Source organism: Panthera leo, chromosome B2 (assembly GCF_018350215.1).
Source record: "Panthera leo isolate Ple1 chromosome B2, P.leo_Ple1_pat1.1, whole genome shotgun sequence".
In the NCBI taxonomy this organism is placed as follows: domain Eukaryota; kingdom Metazoa; phylum Chordata; class Mammalia; order Carnivora; family Felidae; genus Panthera; species Panthera leo.
In genome coordinates, this window is record NC_056683.1 from 115,883,870 (window position 1) to 115,902,550 (window position 18,681).

The 18,681-nt window shown below is 36.3% G+C and overlaps 1 protein-coding gene across 3 annotated transcripts in view; it reads left to right on the forward strand.

Annotated features, from left to right (window-relative positions):
• Positions 1-18,681, forward strand: part of LAMA2 (laminin subunit alpha 2) — a 609,036-nt gene that overhangs the window by 186,897 nt on the left and 403,458 nt on the right. For all 3 annotated transcript variants that reach the window (XM_042939791.1, XM_042939793.1, XM_042939792.1), the window contains exon 5: positions 8,343-8,585. In XM_042939791.1, the coding sequence (XP_042795725.1) occupies positions 8,343-8,585 (243 nt within the window). The remainder of the gene's footprint in view (positions 1-8,342; positions 8,586-18,681) is intronic.

The following is an 18,681-nucleotide window of genomic DNA, read 5'->3' on the forward strand; positions in this document are numbered from 1 at the left end:
TACATTAAACATTTGATCAGTAAGAGCAAGCACTACATTACCAGTAGTGGTAAGATCATTGTGTATAAGAGAATCATTTATTAAAATAAGATGCGTTAGTAACGCTTTAAATTGTGATTATAAAAATTTCCCAACATACCTCCAAAGAATTGTATAAGGAAGAATATCACAGACCTAGATGTACCCGACACTCACCTGGAAGAATGAACTCATGGCCTTTCTTCTGTCACTTCTATACTTATCTATATCCTATCCTGCCCTCCAGATCAATTAGAAGCAAATTCTAATCATATCATTTTCTCTGTATAAATATTTTAATATGTATCTCTGGACACAATTCTTTTTTATTTTTATTTTTTTGCATTTTTATTTATTTTTGAGAGACAGAGCACAAGTGGGGGAGGGGCAGGGAGAGAATGAGAAAAAGAATCCAAAACAGGCTCCAGGCTCTGAGCTGTCAGCAGAGAGTCCGATGCGGGGCTCGAACTCACAAACTGAGATCGTGACCTGGCCAAAGTCGGATGCTTAACCAACTGAGCCACCGAGGCACCCCTGGACGCAATTCTTTTGTAAATAAAATCATTGTCACAACTAAAAATTAATACTATTACTACCACTTTAATACTAACAAATATCCAGTCAGTTCAAATTTATCACATTTGCCTCCAAGTTTCTTTTATCAGCTATTTGGTTGAATCAGGGTGCATCTGAAGTCGCATACTGCATTTGATACGTCTCTTAAGTCTCTGTTAATCTGTAACCTCATTATTTTTTATTTCCTTGCAATTTCTTTCTTCCTTTTAAAATTGAAGTGTAATTAACTTACAGCGTTATGTTAGTTCCAGGTGTACAAAATAATGGATTCGGCAATTCTATACATTACTCAGTGCTCATCAAAATAAGTATACTCTTGATCACCGTTCTCTATTTCACTTCTACCCCACTCACCTCACTTCTAGCAACTACCAGTTTGTTCTCTGTATTTAAGGGTCTGTTTCTTTTGTCTCATTTTCTTTGTTTGTCTATTTGTTTCTTAAATTCCACATGAGTGAAACCATATGGTATTTGTTTCTCTTTGACTTATTTCACTTAGCATTATACTTCTAATTCCATCCATGTTGTTGCAAATGGCAAGATCTCATTCTCTTTTGTGGCTGAATAACATTCCGTTGTGTGTGTGTGTGTATGTGTGTGTAATCTTCTTTATCATCTTCTTTCATCTATGGACGGATACTTCAGTTGCTTCTATATCTTGGTTATTATAAACAAAGGTTGCTTTGCTTCTGGGTCTTTTGCGGTTCTGTGTAAATTTTAGGATTATTTATTCCAGTTCTGTGAAAAGTGCTGTTGATATTTTGATAGGGATTGCACTAAATACGTAGATTGCTTTGGGTCGTATGGGCATTTTAACAGTATTTATTCTTCCATGGAATATCTTTGTTTTTGTTATCCCTTCATAGTAAATAGTAGTAAATAGCAGTATCCTGTATAACTGCAGTTTTCTCCATGTTGCTTTTTTCATTTAACAATATATCCCTCCATTTATTGCTCTTCCATGTCAGGTTTCCTTGGCTATTATTGCTTGTTAATTCTTCCAAATCAACTTTATAATCAACTTGTCCATTTCTAGGAGAAAAAAACAAAAAAACAAAAACAAACAAAAAACCAAAACAACAACAACAAAACCCACACACAAACCAAAAAAACCCATTTTTTTTAATGGAAAAATGGAATTTCTTTACACATATGTATTAATTTAGGAAGAGCTGAAAAGTAACTCTTGTTATTTTCCAGAGCTAAAAGTTGAGATTTTTCTTTTTACAGAAAGAGGTAGAGAAGTCCTTCAAATACTTTCCCGTGGACTGTTAAGCATTGATTAAAACCCCTTTAAAAAACAATTTCAGCATATAATTGAACATTTTATCTTCAAGGGATTACCATTAATCATTTGGCTAGATTATTGTTTCTTAGAAATTTGGAGTGGTTGCATAATTCGTTTTCAAATGTATAAATTTCTCATGAGTTTAAGGTTAGTATAAAAAAGGCTGTTTTAGTTGAGGGTACAGTGTTTCTGTTTCTCTTACAACACACGAAGCACTTACCCTGAGTTGAAATCACACATTTTCTTACCTGTAACACATTACATTGACGCTCAGCTTTTGTAGTATACACTTGGAGTGGGGTATGTCAAGTAGAATAAATGGGCTGCCTAGGACAACTAAGTGACAATTGCAAATCCTTTTAGAATGTAAATGATTGTAAATGAACTTGTCTGAAAGGGAGTATAAGCAGACAAGGGGGCAATCCTTCTGTACTTCCTACCACGTTATTCTAGGTTTAGTGAAGTTTGTGCAAATTTATAGGAGACATAAAACCCAGAAAGTAACAATTGGAGGTATTTCTACTAACCTGAAAATAATTGGAGGTTAATTTTTTTTTAAGTTAGAGCATCATTTAAATGATTTTACTGTTGGAATTTGATTTAAACAAGGTCTAGTAATAAATAGTATTATCAAAATCTGTAGAAAAATCTCTTCAGAGCATTTTCAAGATTATAATGAGCCACTTCTCTGTGATTGCCCAGAAATTTTTGCTGGAGAATAAGAACTTGGTTATATGTGGTTTGATGAGAGCGGGTCTTTGAGTGAATCTTATGTTGTACTCAGACTTCTGATGAATTCCCTGCATTTGGCCCCTCTTCTCACCCCTGCTTCTCATCTGACCAGCCTCTGTGAGGTCCTCCTGAGCTTCTTCAGGGCTACAGCCACTCTGAGTGCTTAAGGCCATGACCTCTGCTCTCCCTCATCAGCCAACTATCATGGACCTTCCAGATAAAAGATGAACTCTTCTTGGAGCACCTGGGTGGCTCAGTCGGTTAAGAGTCCAACTTCGGCTCAGGTCGTGATCTGGTGGTTCATGGGTTCAAGCCCTGTGTCAGGCTCTGTGCTGACAACTCAGAGCCTGAAGTCTGCTTCGGATTCTGTGTCTCCCTCTCTCTCTGCCCCACCCCTGCTCATGCTCTATGTCTCTCTCTGTCTCTCTCCCTCTCAGAAATACGTAAACACTAAAAAAAATGAAAAGGTGAACTCTTCTTATCCATGTATTTTGGCTCTTATTGGGTTCTATTTTATTTCTTTTTCTCTCTTTTGAGGTCTCAGGTGAAAGAGCAGATGATCACGTGAACTGTACCCATCAGCTCATACATATATATTATGTGCATATCTATACAGCTTCCCAGATTATTCCAGTGGATACTGAGACTGGAAACACCTGATTCCTAAAGCCCTTTCTGGTTCTCAAAATGTGTAATCTCATTGTTTTCTGAATGTTAATATACCTGTATGGATAAGTGAGAGAATTTGACAAACTTACTAGTAGAACTAAGAATACAGATGAGTTTTTAAAATGTATTAGAGTTGGCATCACACCATGTAGAAATTTTAACATCCATAACATTGGCAAGAGCGGGCGCTATAATAATGCAAAGCCTCCTCATAATTAAGCAGTTTTGCTATATGAACAACTGTTTGCTATAGGAAGTCCACAGACAGCAATGTTGGGAGGGAGGTAGAGCCCAACAGTGAGAAGAATTTAGATGACCACATGTTGTTCTCTTGAGAGATTAGGAAAGAAAAAATGGAAAAGAGTAATTTAAGTCAAGTCCTATGAGAAGGATGAAGTTTCATCTTCCATAGAGAGTAACCTTTGTTAATATTTTTATGGCTTTCATGTGCATCAGGTCTATCAGAAAGTAAGGTTCTATGGCTTTGCTACATCATTAAGGAGCCATACTTTGACCTAGCTCTCTTAACTATGTGCCAGTGTCACTCAAAAGTCTCAGTTAAATCCACAAAATTCAGTACTCTTTGGTAGCATTTTCCTAGATCTGTGATTCTTCTGAACACAAAGAAACTGGAATACAGTGGATTCCTGAGAGTCATAGAAGAGAATAATTTTTAAAAATCCAGACCTAACAATTCATGTGTTAGAAATTGGTTGTAGATGTCAGACTTATCTACATAGGTTATAGGTGAGCTAAGATATTCAGCCCAGGGCATGAGCTAGAATAGCGAGGGTTATTAGGTTGCTCACTTTAGGCTGTGAGGTCTCCTCTTTTACCCCAGTACTGTTACAGTATTATCTTCTCTCAGCCATGATGGGCAAAACATCACTGCATATGTTCCTTGTTATTTTGGAACTGAAGGATTCTTCAGAAGATTCTGTTCACCAATTCCAATTCTCTAAATGAGATCAAGTTTTTAATACTATACACATTAAAGAAAGCACATCTAATTTAATGCTGCATCCATGTAGTAATTACATGATATTTTCCTAGGTGATATCTGAATGGAATATGAAATAGAAAGTTGTCTTTGTTCCAGTAAAATGTGCAACATTTGATGTTATTTCAAAAGTTATTTGGATTTTTTGCAAGCCATGAAATTTGTAAAAAAATGCCCGTGACAGAGGGAAAAAAATTGCGGTATTGTGTCTCACTAAGGTTCATCAAAGCCTGGCTGTCACAGAGTTTTTGTACTTCCTCTAATGAGGTGTTTGCTTTCCTTGTTGCACACCACAGATTAGGGTTTTGTTCATCTTTAAAAAAAAGGTTTTATAATTACTGATTTTGACAAGTCTTTATACTGGAAAACAAGACATAGTTAATAAAAGTGGCAGAGGTACATTAGAAAATTATTCTATTAGGGTCATTAAAATGTTGTACTTAGAACATCACTGTTAAAATTTCCACAGTCATTCTCTGATGCCTTCAAAGAATACTACTATTCATTGTGTTTTTCAATAATGCTGTCTACCACATTTTTAAAAGTTTATTCAAAATACTACATGCAAGCTAATTTAATTAATTTTGCATGAAATGTGAAAGAATCCATAGAAAGTAAATGAAAGAGGGATATTGTTTTGAAATGGGACTCCTCTAATGTTCTCTAAGGCAGTGGCTGCTTTTCCACGTCACTAAATGCTGGCTGTTATATTGAATTATAGAAAGAGTCTGTGGGGTTTCTAGTATAACTTTGTTTCATGGATTTCATCTACTATTCCAGAACCAATGCAGAAGCTCCTAAGTCATAAATCCACATTGTTGTGCTAGGAGAATTTGGACTCTTTCCATATTTGCTTGATGATCTGCTTTCTAAACAAAATTCTTTATCTATAATTTCCGTGTATATTTTTCTTATTGGGCACCTATGATCTCTAATTATGCTTTGCTATTCCTCTTTTTGTTTTCCATTTAAAAAATACATGTGTGCAATTTTTTTTTTCCTGAATACTAATTTAAAATATTTACATAGATTCTTTTTCCAAAGAACATGCTGTGTTTTGTTTTCATCATTTCATTATGTCTTCCGTGGTTTTGACTTTGGAAAATAAACATTGGGGAACAGAGGGTAAAAGAGTTGAAGCAATTTCCTTAGTTCATAGAGGCATAACATAATGAATACCCAAGTAACGTATGTCTTAGTTCTTGCAAGTGAAAAAATACTCTAGTGTTGACTGGGAATCAAGATCTAACCGGAAAAAAAAAGTGTTAAGCTGGTAGAAGTAACATGGTAGCATGTTACAGTGACTCTGGTTATGCAAATGAAAGTAATTAATATTGAATGCCCACTATTTCAAGAGTTATAAGGATTTTAGCATCTTTCAAGATATAAAAGCTATAGTTTCTGACCTTTCGGAGATCACAATTTAGTTATTTTAATTTTTTTTCATCATTTTACAGACTGTGAATAATTGCTGTGAATAATTTAGCGTTACGAGAAATTAAGATCAGTGCTTTATGCTTATAGTAGAAAGAACTATCTCTGTGTTATATCAGATTAATCAATTGGTATGTTCCTCAATGAATTTATTTATAAAAAAATTCCATGTGCATGGATTGTTGAATACAGAATGTCTAAGAGAAATACTTCCTCATGAATAACACCAAAAACAATGCAGAAACCACAAATATCTTGGATAACAATTAATAGAGTATGTTTCTTCTTACTCCTACTCTTATTTTTTTTTAATACTTTTTGATTAATTGTTCTTTATTTTAAAAATATCTGTTAAAGGGGTGCCTGGGTGGCTCAGTCGGTTGGGCGTCCAACTTCAGCTCAGGTCATGATATCACCGTCCATGGGCTCGAGCCCCACATCGGGCTCTGTGCTGACAGCTCAGAGCCTGGAGCCTGCTTCGGATTCTGTGTCTCCCTCTCTCTCTGACCCTCCCCCATTCATGCTCTCTCTCTGTCTCAAAAATAAATAAACATTAAAAAAATTGAAAATATCTATTAAAAACTAAGACATTTATGTTAATACAATTAATATAGCAAGATATTGGATGAATAGTAAAATCTCTTCTCCTTCTCGACTCCTTATCCTCAAACCCCAGAGGTGAATAGCTTTAACATGTATATGTATACCTTCCCCAAAATGTCAAAGCACATATGCACATACATGGATATGTGTCTATTTGCACTTATACTTACCTATATACCTTTGTAAGTTTATATTTATAAGCTTATATTTATAAATTCATACTATTTATGAATTTATATTTACACATTCATAATATTTCCCACTTGGAGTGATAGTCAGTAAAGCAGAACTGCCAAAGCCCCAACCAATGACAGCAGATGTCTTGCCTGTTCCTTGCTACACTGAGGTTAACGAGATGGTCTCAGGGGAGAGGAGGCATTTGGGAGGCTTGGGCAGCAGCGATTTACCAACAAGTACAGATGTATTTCAGGATTTTAATAGCTAGTTTTTCCACAACTGTGCCTAAAAGGCCAATACTGGTCCTACTTTCAATCATTTGATGGCTTGTGTTTCCCCTCCGAGCACACCTGTGCCCATGTTCTCATAAACATCACAAAAGACCAGCATCAGCACTATTCGTGTTGTCCCCTTCTATTTTTAAAACTTTTCATATTTTTAAGTTCATCCCTTTAGAGTTGCCTATGGACACTGTACATGCACTCATGAAGGGCTCATGTCAAAACTATGAAGCAGACGAAGTGTATTTCTAGAACATTTCTTTCAGAATTTCCTCTGCGTTCCGTCTGTAGTCCAGTGGGCCCTTTAGTCACATTTTTGTGGGCCTGTCCTCCCACTTGTACCATTCCAGTGATTCTAATTCCTCAGAGCTTAGAGCTTTCAGTCTCCCCATATACCATAGCATTTACTAAACAGAAACATATCATGTTGCTTTATTATTAGTATACTTTTTATGTGTCTCATTATTACAATATATTATCAACCCATGAATGGTAGGACTGTAATTTAAACTAGCTTATATCTATCTTTCTACCCAGGGCATTGAATATAAATGTCACTCAATAATGTTTGTGCATTATTCTTTTGGACTTCATTGGTTATGCACCTTCACAAAACATCTAGAATGCTTACTTTTTATGCCTTCACACTTTATGTAGATTTCAAAATAAAGGTTTGCCACAATCCCCTCAATTGTCACCTTGTTGATATGTAGTAACTTCATGTCTTTCTTTATCTTCCTTTTTTAAAATATGTGTTTACTTCTTGTTCAGAAAGTATAGTCACCCTTTATTTAATTTTATTTCAATCAGTTGTCTGCAGATCCCAGAATTTCTTCTCCATTATTTTCTCTTTGGGTGTTGTAAAGTAATCGACATTTATTGAGTATTTACAAGTCCTTTTCCAGGTACTTTTTATACATTATCTCATTGAATCCACATTGTCTGTCAGTACTGTGCTTGTTGTTAATCCTAATTTGTAGGAAAGGAAGCTAAAAGTTGGGAAAGTAAAATCATCTGCCCAAGGTCACATAAATACTGAGAATACAATTTGAACACAAGTCTATGCCTCTGAAGCTCTTTGTTATTTTTGCTCATCATACTAATTCCACCTACATGGTACTTTTCTGAGGATTAGGTGATATAAGTAAGTACATTTTCTAAACAGTCCAACACTTATCCACACATGGAGTTTCGGAATCATACTTTATATCCTCTAATACAGTAGGGTGAGTAAACTGATGTTTAATGAATGCTTTAGGTGATCATGATTATAATGGAATTTAAAAAATCAGATGAAATGATGTCAATTAGTTGTTAGAGAACTAAAATCTAATCTTAACCCATTTCTTTTAAAGTCATAGCTGTCAAGATGAAACACGGTATTTTAGAAAAAGGTATTAAACATGAGCATGTAACAGTAAAATCATTTGAGAGAACATAATAGGGTTATAGAATAAAATCTGAAATAAAACTTACTGTAGCATTAAGCTCTATATTTGCAAAACAAATGGTGAGAATACTTTGGAATTCAAAGTTACGTGTTTTTGTGGTCACTCTTCTCCAGGTGTTCCAGATTGCTTATGTGATTGTGAAAGCAGCTAATTCCCCGCGGCCTGGAAATTGGATTTTGGAACGCTCACTTGATGATGTCGAATACAAGCCTTGGCAGTATCATGCTGTGACAGACACGGAGTGTCTAACACTTTACAATATTTATCCCCGCACTGGACCGCCATCATATGCCAAAGACGATGAGGTCATCTGCACTTCATTTTATTCCAAGATACACCCCTTAGAAAATGGAGAGGTAAGATGAGAAAACTCACCATAAGTACATTTCAGAGGGCAAAGTAGGCCTGTCAGAAAGATGTGAACATATCAGTAATTAATGTCAGGGAGATTTTAAAATAGGATTTAGCAGAAGTACATTTAAATTAGTTATTAAATAAAAAGGGAAAACCCAAGGTGATTAGAATTTTAACTACCTTCGTCCAGTGTGTGTGTCCCAACCTCAATAAAGATCAGGGAAGAAGAAAGGGTTTAAGTTGGAAAGTCAGTGATTAATTTTACAAATTAAGAGACTTTCTTTTGACAATGAGATTGCTCATAATTGGAGAAAGATTGAGACCCTCAGGGAAGCCTTAGATCCGTGTATATTATGGTCTCAAGAAGGGGACAAAAGAGGGGTGCCTGGGTGGCTCAGTGGGTTAAGCATCCGACTTCGGCTCAGGTCATGAGCTTGCGGTTTGTGAGTTCGAGCCCCGCATGGGGCTCTGTGCTGACAGCTTGGAGCCTGGAGCCTGTTTCCGATTCTGTGTCTCCCTCTCTCTCTGACCCTCCCCCATTCATGCTCTGTCTCTCTCTGTCTCAAAAATAAATAAACATTAAAAAAAAAAAAAGAAGGGGACAAAAGACCTGAAATTTAGGAAGAAATATAGTTGATATGAAGGACCTAAATAAAAGGGAATTGTGTTGGTTTTTGCATGTTTTTTTGCTCTTGCCACATAGGGAGGGCTACAGTTGGGTTGTTTGTGTGTTTTTGGTCAGGATTTGCTTATTTTATGCTTAATTCAAAAGTGTTCAGCTTCTCTGTAGCATCTTTTATCCTTGGTTAAGATTTTACATTTATTCAAATCATGGCTTCACCTGTTACCATCTGTATCATCTTGAGTCGGTGACTTAAGTTCTCTGTGCTTCAGTTTGATCTTCCATGAATCGGTAAAAATACTAATAGCCCTTATGTCATATAATCATTAAGCAGATTAAAAGAATCATTATATTTAGAGTGTTAGAACAGTGCTGACAGACCTGTATTAAGTGTTCTGTAAGCATGAACTATTTTTACTGTTGCTGCTGTAATAATAATAACTATTACTGTTAGTAGTCATAGTATTGTAGTAGTTAATAGCAGCAGTCTCCTCTCAAATACCCAAACCTTGACTTAGTGATTCTCTTGCATTCTCTCATGGTATTTTCCTAATCTTTCTCTCTTCGGTATATGTGGCCGGGCTACTTTTGTCCTATCTGCTTACATGTATCTCAACTTATACTCATGTCTGATAGTCACTCCTCTCTAGTCCACACACCTGAAGGCAGTATCATTTTTTATAGTCACATTTTCACGGAACCCATATTCATATTCTATCAGGCCAGTCTCAGCCAGTTAAGGGTTATCTTTTGAAACACTTTTGGAGGAAGTTGTATTTTTGATATAAATTGGTCACACTCCCTTTTGGCACTATTATTCTATGAATGTATACTAAAGCCTCACTATATTTCAAATTCCATGTATGGAAATACCAGTTTCGGGGAAGAAAAATTCCAAATGGTGCTCTCAGCAGAGATCTCAATCTGCCAAATGACAAGGAGTCAAATGCAGTGAGTCAAACAGCTGTTCAACCTGCTTTGCGCCCAGAGGCATCCAATTCCTGGCCAGATTGGCCTGAGGATATAGGAGTAGGGAGTGTGTGCAGAGATAATGTATTTGAGTTGAATTTTTATTATTTTTCTCCTGGATCTAGTGCTTACCCAGAACTCATAATTATGTATTTATATTTATACTATTATAGAGCTATTTTTGTACCTGGAAAAAATGGTCCAATTCGGAAATTGGTTAAACAATATAAAAAGTGTCTTGGTAGATACATAACCTATAAGTTTACATGCATATCTGCAAAGCATGCTGTCCCTGCATTCATGGTGGTTCTCCATTATTTCAACCATGTCAGCCTGCCAACAAGGAACAAACAGATATGTTGTTTCTTTGTTTGTTTAACTGGCTATATTGTTTTCACTCCTAGACACTAAAAACTAGTCTTTGATGGTGACTATTAGAAACAACTTACTCATCTTTCTCTGTGACATTTAGGTCTATTTCTTTCTTATAAGAAAGTGGATGAGGCTAGGAAAAGAAAGTAATTCAAAATATTTGAAATACAATGGTACTATTTAAGAGGAAAAATTAAACTTGGACCTCTCCTAAGATATCTGCTTCATTTTAAATAGCTTACTCTGTGAAACATGTTACTTTTTGGAATAAACTGGTCCAGGGGTGGTAGGTGATATGTATTCTCCAAAACTTCCAAGTCAGTAGTAACAAAACTGAGTTGAGAATGAAGGTCCCCTGACCTCCCAGATTGACGTTTGTTTGTTTTTTTTTCCATCCTCTAGTAAAGAATGGAAGTTGATTTTTCTTTTTTAAAGTTGGTAATTGATAAACTCAAGAGTTTAGAGGAGACAGAGATACTGGATCCAGTATAAGTAGAAAGAGTCCTAATTCTGGGGTATCACACTATAGAACAATATATAATATGAAGAATATAGAAGAATGTATTTTCCAGATCCATGACTGTGAAATAAATCTTAACTATCATTAACTTTTAGTTTTGAAATGATACTTTTTGTGTACCACCTGAAATATAATCAGTGCTTATGTTCAAAACTTCCCAGAGAATTAACATAATACTCAAATAAGAGAAACAAATATACAAACCAGCAAATGCAAAAAAAAAAAAGTATAAAGGCAACAATAGAAAGGTTTACAGAGACAAATTTCCCCAGCTGAGCCAAAGTAGCCATCTCAGATGACTTCTCAGAATACAGGGAAATCAAAAACAACTCTTAGTATCTCAAAAGTTTTAAGGCCAATATGTAAATTCATCTCTAATATGGGCTATGGGTTAAGCTAGGCATATAACACAATTTACCTCCAATGCTGATGGATAATTTTATTAGGTATAGAATTATAGATTTGCACGTTTTTTCTTTTGGCATATTTTGTTGTCTTCTGGTTTCCATTGTTTATGTAGAAAAGTTAGCTATTGAATAACTATCTATTGTCTATTTTCTTTGATTTTCTTAAAGATGTTATCTTTGTTTTTGTTTTTCCATAGTTTTACTATGATTATCCAGATCTGTACTATGCAATATAATAATCACTAGCTATATGTGGTTATTTAATTTAGATTTCATTAATGCAAATAAAATTATAATTCAGGTCCTCAGTTGCACAACCACATATCAAGTAGTCAGTAGCCACATGTGACTAGCAGTTACCACTTTGAATTATAAAGAATAGACCATTTCAATCATTGTACAAAGTTCTGAGCAGTGCTGCTATAGATGATTCCTTTTTACTTTCTCCACTAAGATTTGTTTGGTTTGTGTATTTGCAGAATTATGCCTTTCATCAGTTCAGGGAATAATTTAGCCTATTAACTCTCCAAATACTGCTCCTTCCCATTCTGTCTCCTCTATAAATATAATTAAAAATAATTTGGAACTTCTCACTATATACACCATGTATCTTACCCTCTTTTGTATATCATCCTTTTGGCCTTCTAGTCTTTATTTTAGATATTTTCTTCTGGCTTACTTCCAGTTCACTAATTCTTTAGCTATGTAAAATCTGCTATTGACTATTCATAGGATTCTTCATTTCATTAGTACATTTTTTAGTTCTAGAATTTATCTTTGGTTTATTTTCAAATAGTTTAGTATCTAGTTTTATCCTGAAATTTTATATATTTATTTACATATTTAACAAAATTATATTTAATTTTTTAACATTCTATCTTTATCTCCTTGAACATAAAGTAGCAATTATTTAAGAGTTTTTATTTGATAATTCAAATATCTGGCCTCTGTGGATACATGTTATCTGTTTCATCTGCTGATTCTTTTTTATGATGTCTTATATCCTCAACAATTCTGATTATTTTTGCATAAAAAAGTTATATTTAAAAATGTATGTATAGAAACAGTTTGAGGCCTAAGATATTATCTTTACCTTGTGAGGATTTTCTGATGCTTCTGCCGGGCAATGGCAATATGGATCATCTTAATACAATTGTAGGAATTCAAATTTCTGGGTCTTAGATGACTCAAAGCTGTGTTGTAACACAATGACAGTTGCATTAATTCTGGTTTACTTTAGGCTCCCTGTTTTTTTGTTTTTTGTTTTTTGTTTTTTTTTTGTCTAAACCAAAGTATGCGGGATTTACCATAGTCCTGTCCATACAAGTTTTATGTCTTCCCAGAATATTAAGGCTATCAGAGCACTGCTCAGTGTCTCAACCGTGTCTTCTGGACAGGGAAATACCCATCAGACAAAAGCTGTCACAAAATACTAATTGCCTCTTTAGACATATTTCTTCTCCTTAATATTGAGAAGGTTATTTTTCACCTTCTTGATAACTCTTAGATGGCTTTAAGTAAATGTTTTTACATTTTTCTCCAGTTGCTGTAGTTATCATTGGTAGTATTGACACTAATTATATCAACTACCATAAAAAGAAGCATAGTCTCATACACATGTTTAAAAATTATTTTGGGGGCGCCTGGGTGGCTCAGTTGGTTAAGCGTCCAACTTTGGCTCAGGTCACGATCTCACAGTCCGTGAGTTCGAGCCCCGCGTCGGGCTCTGGGCTGACAGCTCAGAGCCCGGAGCCTGCTTCAGATTCTGTGTCTCCCTCTCTCTGACCCTCCCCCGTTCATGCTCTGTCTCTCTCTGTCTCAAAAATAATAAAATAAACATTAAAAAATTTAAAAAAAAATAAAAATTATTTTGGAATCATTTTAAATGCACATACATGTAAGAAGAGTACAGAGAATCCCCATTTCTTCTTTACCTGGCTCTTACTAATGTTAATATCTTACAAAGCCACCATGCATTTAGTAAAATACAAGAAATTAACATTGTCAAAAACTAGTCAAAACTAAGAAATTAACATTGATACATTATTTTGATACATTGATACAAGATTTCATTCATATTATCATCAGTGTTTGTTTTGTTTTGTTTTCTGGGATCCAGTTTGGGATACTACATTGCATTTAGTCATTGTGTCTTCTTAGTGTCCTCTGATTTATGAAAATTTCCTAGTCTTCCCTTGTTTTTCATGACCCTGATCACTTTTAAGAGCACTGGTCAAGTGTTCTGTGTCATATTACTAATTTTGCCTTCTCTAATGTTTTCTCATTATTAGACTGGGCTTCTGGATTTTGGGGAAGAGTACTAGGAGGTGAAACTGTTTTCTTACACATCATTTGTATTTCTTTTTATATGCACATCTCTCATCTATTTCCTCTTTTATTGGTTTATAAATCTTATTGTGCTTCTAGATAGATTTTTATTTTGGACAACAGCGTGTAAATATTCACTATGATTTGAAATATATTTTTTTGACTGAGCATTATGATCATTTTCTTCCAGCACTTCACAACAACCTTTAAATATAAAGTCAAGTCAAAGAATAGAAGAAATAATAATAAAGTATTTTTTAGGCCCATCCATGAATTCGGGTATTATAAAATAAACATGTCTCAATTTTAACCCACTAATTAAGCAATAATGTTTGTATTATAGGTATAGAATATTCATAGAAAATAGTCTTCTGTGATGAATATGAAATCAATTGAGTCTAAGGTTTATTACATTGTTACTTGTCTGGAGAATTTTGGGGACATGTGTCAAAATATTTAGAACATTCTAGAACAGTATACTTCAGGTGAAAAGTTCATCTGTTTAGACCTGAAAGATACCTTAGGTAAATTCCTCATTGATCTATTAAAATCCTTTAAACTATCCTTTAACATCATGGCCTCCAACTTCAGCTTCTTCTGTATCCAAATTTTAATACTGCCTTTGTCCATATCATTATTAGAAACCATTTGGCTTTTCCTTCTGTTCTTTTGAATTTTAGTAGCATCATCTCTGCTTATATACTTTACTTTGGTTTTTCAACCACCCCAATCTTTTCCCTACATTCTGTGGCTTGGCCCCTTATCTGACCTCCACCTCACATTTCCTGGAAGAGATCCACAAATATTGATCATGTGGATTCACCAATAGGATACTTTAAGCAGCACATCCAGTCCCCTAGATATCTAGGTTCGGCTACTTCCCAGGAAGAGATTAGTCCCGTTGTCCAGTATCCTGGGCTTGTGCCCAGAGGAAGAAGAATTCGCTCTGAGCTATGAGATGATCAAGTCTCAGGGTCCAGCAAAAGAGAAATAATGGAGCATAATGGTGGTATAATAATATGACCCAGTATGTTGTTATCCAAGCTGTAAACAGAAGGGAGCTTTGAACAAAGGGCTTCAAGGATTTCCATTCTAGAAAAATTGTGTATCATCAATGCCACGAGAGGGCTTAGCAGGCAACATGTCTTGCCTTGTTTTGAGAGAATGATACTGAGCTCTGTCCGTAATAGGAGTTGTAGAGTGTGAAGCAACAGACCACAGGAGTCCTCCCTTACTTTTGAGGCCAAAGAGAAAAGCTTTGATGGGAACAGCTACATAGGCATAAACCCTTCCAGCATTGCTTCAGGGAGCCAACTCTATCAGCTCAAGTACTGCCTCTGTTGGGAGCAGTTGCCCCAAGATGCTATTGAGAACTTCTAGTAAGAACCACCCCTTAGAGACCACTGAAAATCATGCTTGTAGCACTGGTTCCTCTCAAACTTGGTTTTATTTGGATATTATTGAGGGCATTTGAAAGAGCTCTTTGTGGGTTCAGGGCTTATACTTCAGTAGATTTGGGAAGGGTTTAGGAAGTTCTGTGTATATTTAATTTTTTTTAATGTTTATTATTTTTGAGAGACAGAGAGACAGAGACAGCAAGCAGGGGAGGGGCAGAGAGAGAGGGAGACACAGAATCGGAAGCAGGCTCCAGGCTCTGAGCTGCCAGCACAGAGCCTGATGCAGGGCTCTAACTCACAGACTGTGAGATCATGACCTGAGCTGAATTCGGCTGCTTAACTGACTAAGCCACCCAGGCGCCCCATCTATGTATATTTTAAACAAGTACACCTGGTAATTTTGATGTCCCTCCTCCTAACTTATAGTTTAGATATTTTCAGCCTTCCCAAACCCTGGAGAAGAACTGATCAGCAGTTATTTAAGGAAAGGGGATCAGTCAGTTATTCTAGCCACAATACTTCTTTTTTTTTTAATGTTTATTTATTTTTTGATAGAGAGAGAGAGAGCACGAGCATGAGTGGGGGAGGGGCAGAGAGAAAGAGGGAGACACAGAATTCGAAGCAGGCTCCAGGCTCTGAGCCGTCAGCACAGAGCCTGATGCGGGGCTTGAACTCACGAACCATGAGATCATGACCTGAGCTGAAGTCAGACGCTTAACTGACTGAGCCACCCAGGTGCCCCTAGCCACAATACTTCTAACTAAAGAGACTAATGTTTTTCTGTCAGGAAACATGATTAGCTCTGGTGGACTGAATCTCTGGGTGGGTTTGAGATGAGTAAATAAAATTTGAGCTATAACTAGGTTATCATTGGCTGAAGAGATGGCTGAGAGAAAAGAATCACATTAATACTATTGACAAATATGGGGCTGTATAGATGGCACTACTTTAGGGGTCCTAGAATTAAAATCATCGTGAATGTTTTTCCCTTATATGAGATTCTCCCCTTTCTCTGGCTGGGATTATTCCTATTAATTTCTTTGGATTGTCACTAGACTGCTAACTAAATATGCATGGTTACCATAGCAATTTTTGCTTCAATTTCCTCATACAGAGGAAAAGATATTTACATATGATTTCCTTTCCTTACCACTCTTCTGGACCGCAACTCAAATGGAACTTAGATTCACTTTGATTCTGCTTTTGAAACATGGCAGGCTTGTATAAAAATCCCTGGAGAAACTACCATTAATTCTTGAAGACACTTTTTCTTTCTGTAAACTATAAGTAGAGCTTTGATAGAATTTTGATTTCCTATGTGACAGAATTTTATATACACAGACAGAATATTTTTTTCTTCCTCTTTTCATCACCTGACATTATGGTGATTTTTAGAACTGCAAATACTGGAGAATGAAGAAACAAACTCAACACTTTATTTAAAAATGTTTCTGAAGTCTTTCTTTGATGTAATATTGTTGAGGGTACAGCATGACTGCGCGTGTGAATTTGCGTAGAAATGAGGAACTAGCCTTTTACAATTGCCTTGGAGTTGTTCCTTGATGGAAAAGAAGCCGGGTATCACTAATTTGTACCAAGTATGAATAGAGATTTAAGGAAATAATTAGTTAGGGTTTCAGATCCTAAAGGAGGGTTAGAGACCTCCTTTCTCTAAAAATAATTTTTGCAGGAGCGCCTGGGTGGCTCAGTTGGTTGAGTGTCCAACTTCAGCTCAGGTCACGATCTCACGGTCCTTGAGGTTGAGCCCCACGTCGGGCTGTGTGCTGTCAGCTCAGAGCCTGGAGCCTGCTTCCGATTCTCCCCCTCTCTCTCTGCCCCTCCCCCACTCATGCTCTGTCTCTCTCTGTCTCAAAAATAAATAAACATTAAAAATTTTTTTTTAAATAATTTTTGCATTGACAACATAGTGCCAGTTAACACCTTGAACAACAACATGAAAGTACCTCATCACGATAAGCATTACCTGGCATCCTCCAAAACAGCAAGTTTGAACTCAGTTGGAATACACAGAGCATTTGAACTATTTTGGAATTGCACACATAAAAAACATCCATAAGTCATCTAAGAAGCAGACCTTTGTAATGAAGATAACATTAAGAAGATTGTGTTCCTCCTCTCTTTTGATCAGTTTATAGAGTCTTCCTAACAATATTGTCCTCAGAAAGTGTCACTAAATCCTTGTCAAATTAATACATTAGTATTGAAAAATCATGAAGACCACAGAAAGCAGATGAGAATGGCCTCTTGAGATGATAGCTTCCAAAGCTTAAGACCTGGTTATCTCAGTGTTGTGGACTAGGATCTATCAGGATCTACTAAAATCAAATAGAAACATAAGCTTCTGTTAAGCTAGGTAAGGAAATGCAGGGTTGTAGTAGAAGGCACAAAAGCACAACCTGCTGTCTTTTAGGATGTACCCTAGATTTGGCTTTTAGATGTAGCTTTGCCATTGATTGACCATGGGGCTTGGATGGACAAGTAAACTATCCAACCATGTCCTGGCCAGTTCACCCGACTATAATGAAGATCACAGTAGGTCATTTATGGTACGCCCTCCTTAACTATATGATATGATCACAAATTCTCTAGGCCAATAGCTATCATTGGCTTAAACTCACCCCTAGTTGTGGTGTGACTGAACTGGCTTAGTCTGTGTTGAGACTGGGATGCATGAAAGTGCGCCTGCTGTGTACATTCAACACTAGGGGAGGCAGGAGTGACTGAACAGGATTGAAAGAATAAGCAAAGCAAAACACCATGAACTTCCTAAAGTGTAAAGGAACAGAAGGAATAGATGAAGGTCTCAAGTGCTGATATGGGTGAGTCCAGGGCCTGGAAGACTCTAATAATGATAGCTAACATTTATCACACACTTGTTTTATGGCAGGAACTACAAGTAGGTTTTACAAGTAGAGACTCAGATGTACTAATACTTGCCTTTTTATAGTTGAGGGAAATGTGGTATAGAGAGGTCAAATAACTTACCCAGAGTTCCAAGCTAGTAACTTCCGAAGCTATGATTTGAATCCAGTGTGTCCTCTGTGCACCAGAAAGGCACACGAACAAGTTTTCTTCTGTGTCTTGGGTTTTCTTGGAAAATGTGCTGGACACTGAAGGTCCAAGAGGCCTCATCTCCTAGCAGACCCTGCTTCTCTCTGCATGAACTTGCACAGACCTGGGATCAGGCTGCTGCCTATTTTTTAGCTTACAGGGATTTTAATGTTCTATATTATGAAAAATTGCTTTACCCTCCTTTTTTAGTTTCTGATAGGTAACTAAACATATAGAGTGTCAAAAAATCATTTTAAAAAGGGGGTGCCTGGGTGTCTCAGTCAATTGAGCACCGACTCTTGGTTTCAGCTCAGGTCATGATCCCCCGGTCATGGGTTAGAGCCGGGCTTTGGGGTCCACGCTGCACGTGGAAACTGCTTAAAGATTCTCTCTCTCCTTCTGCCCCTCTCC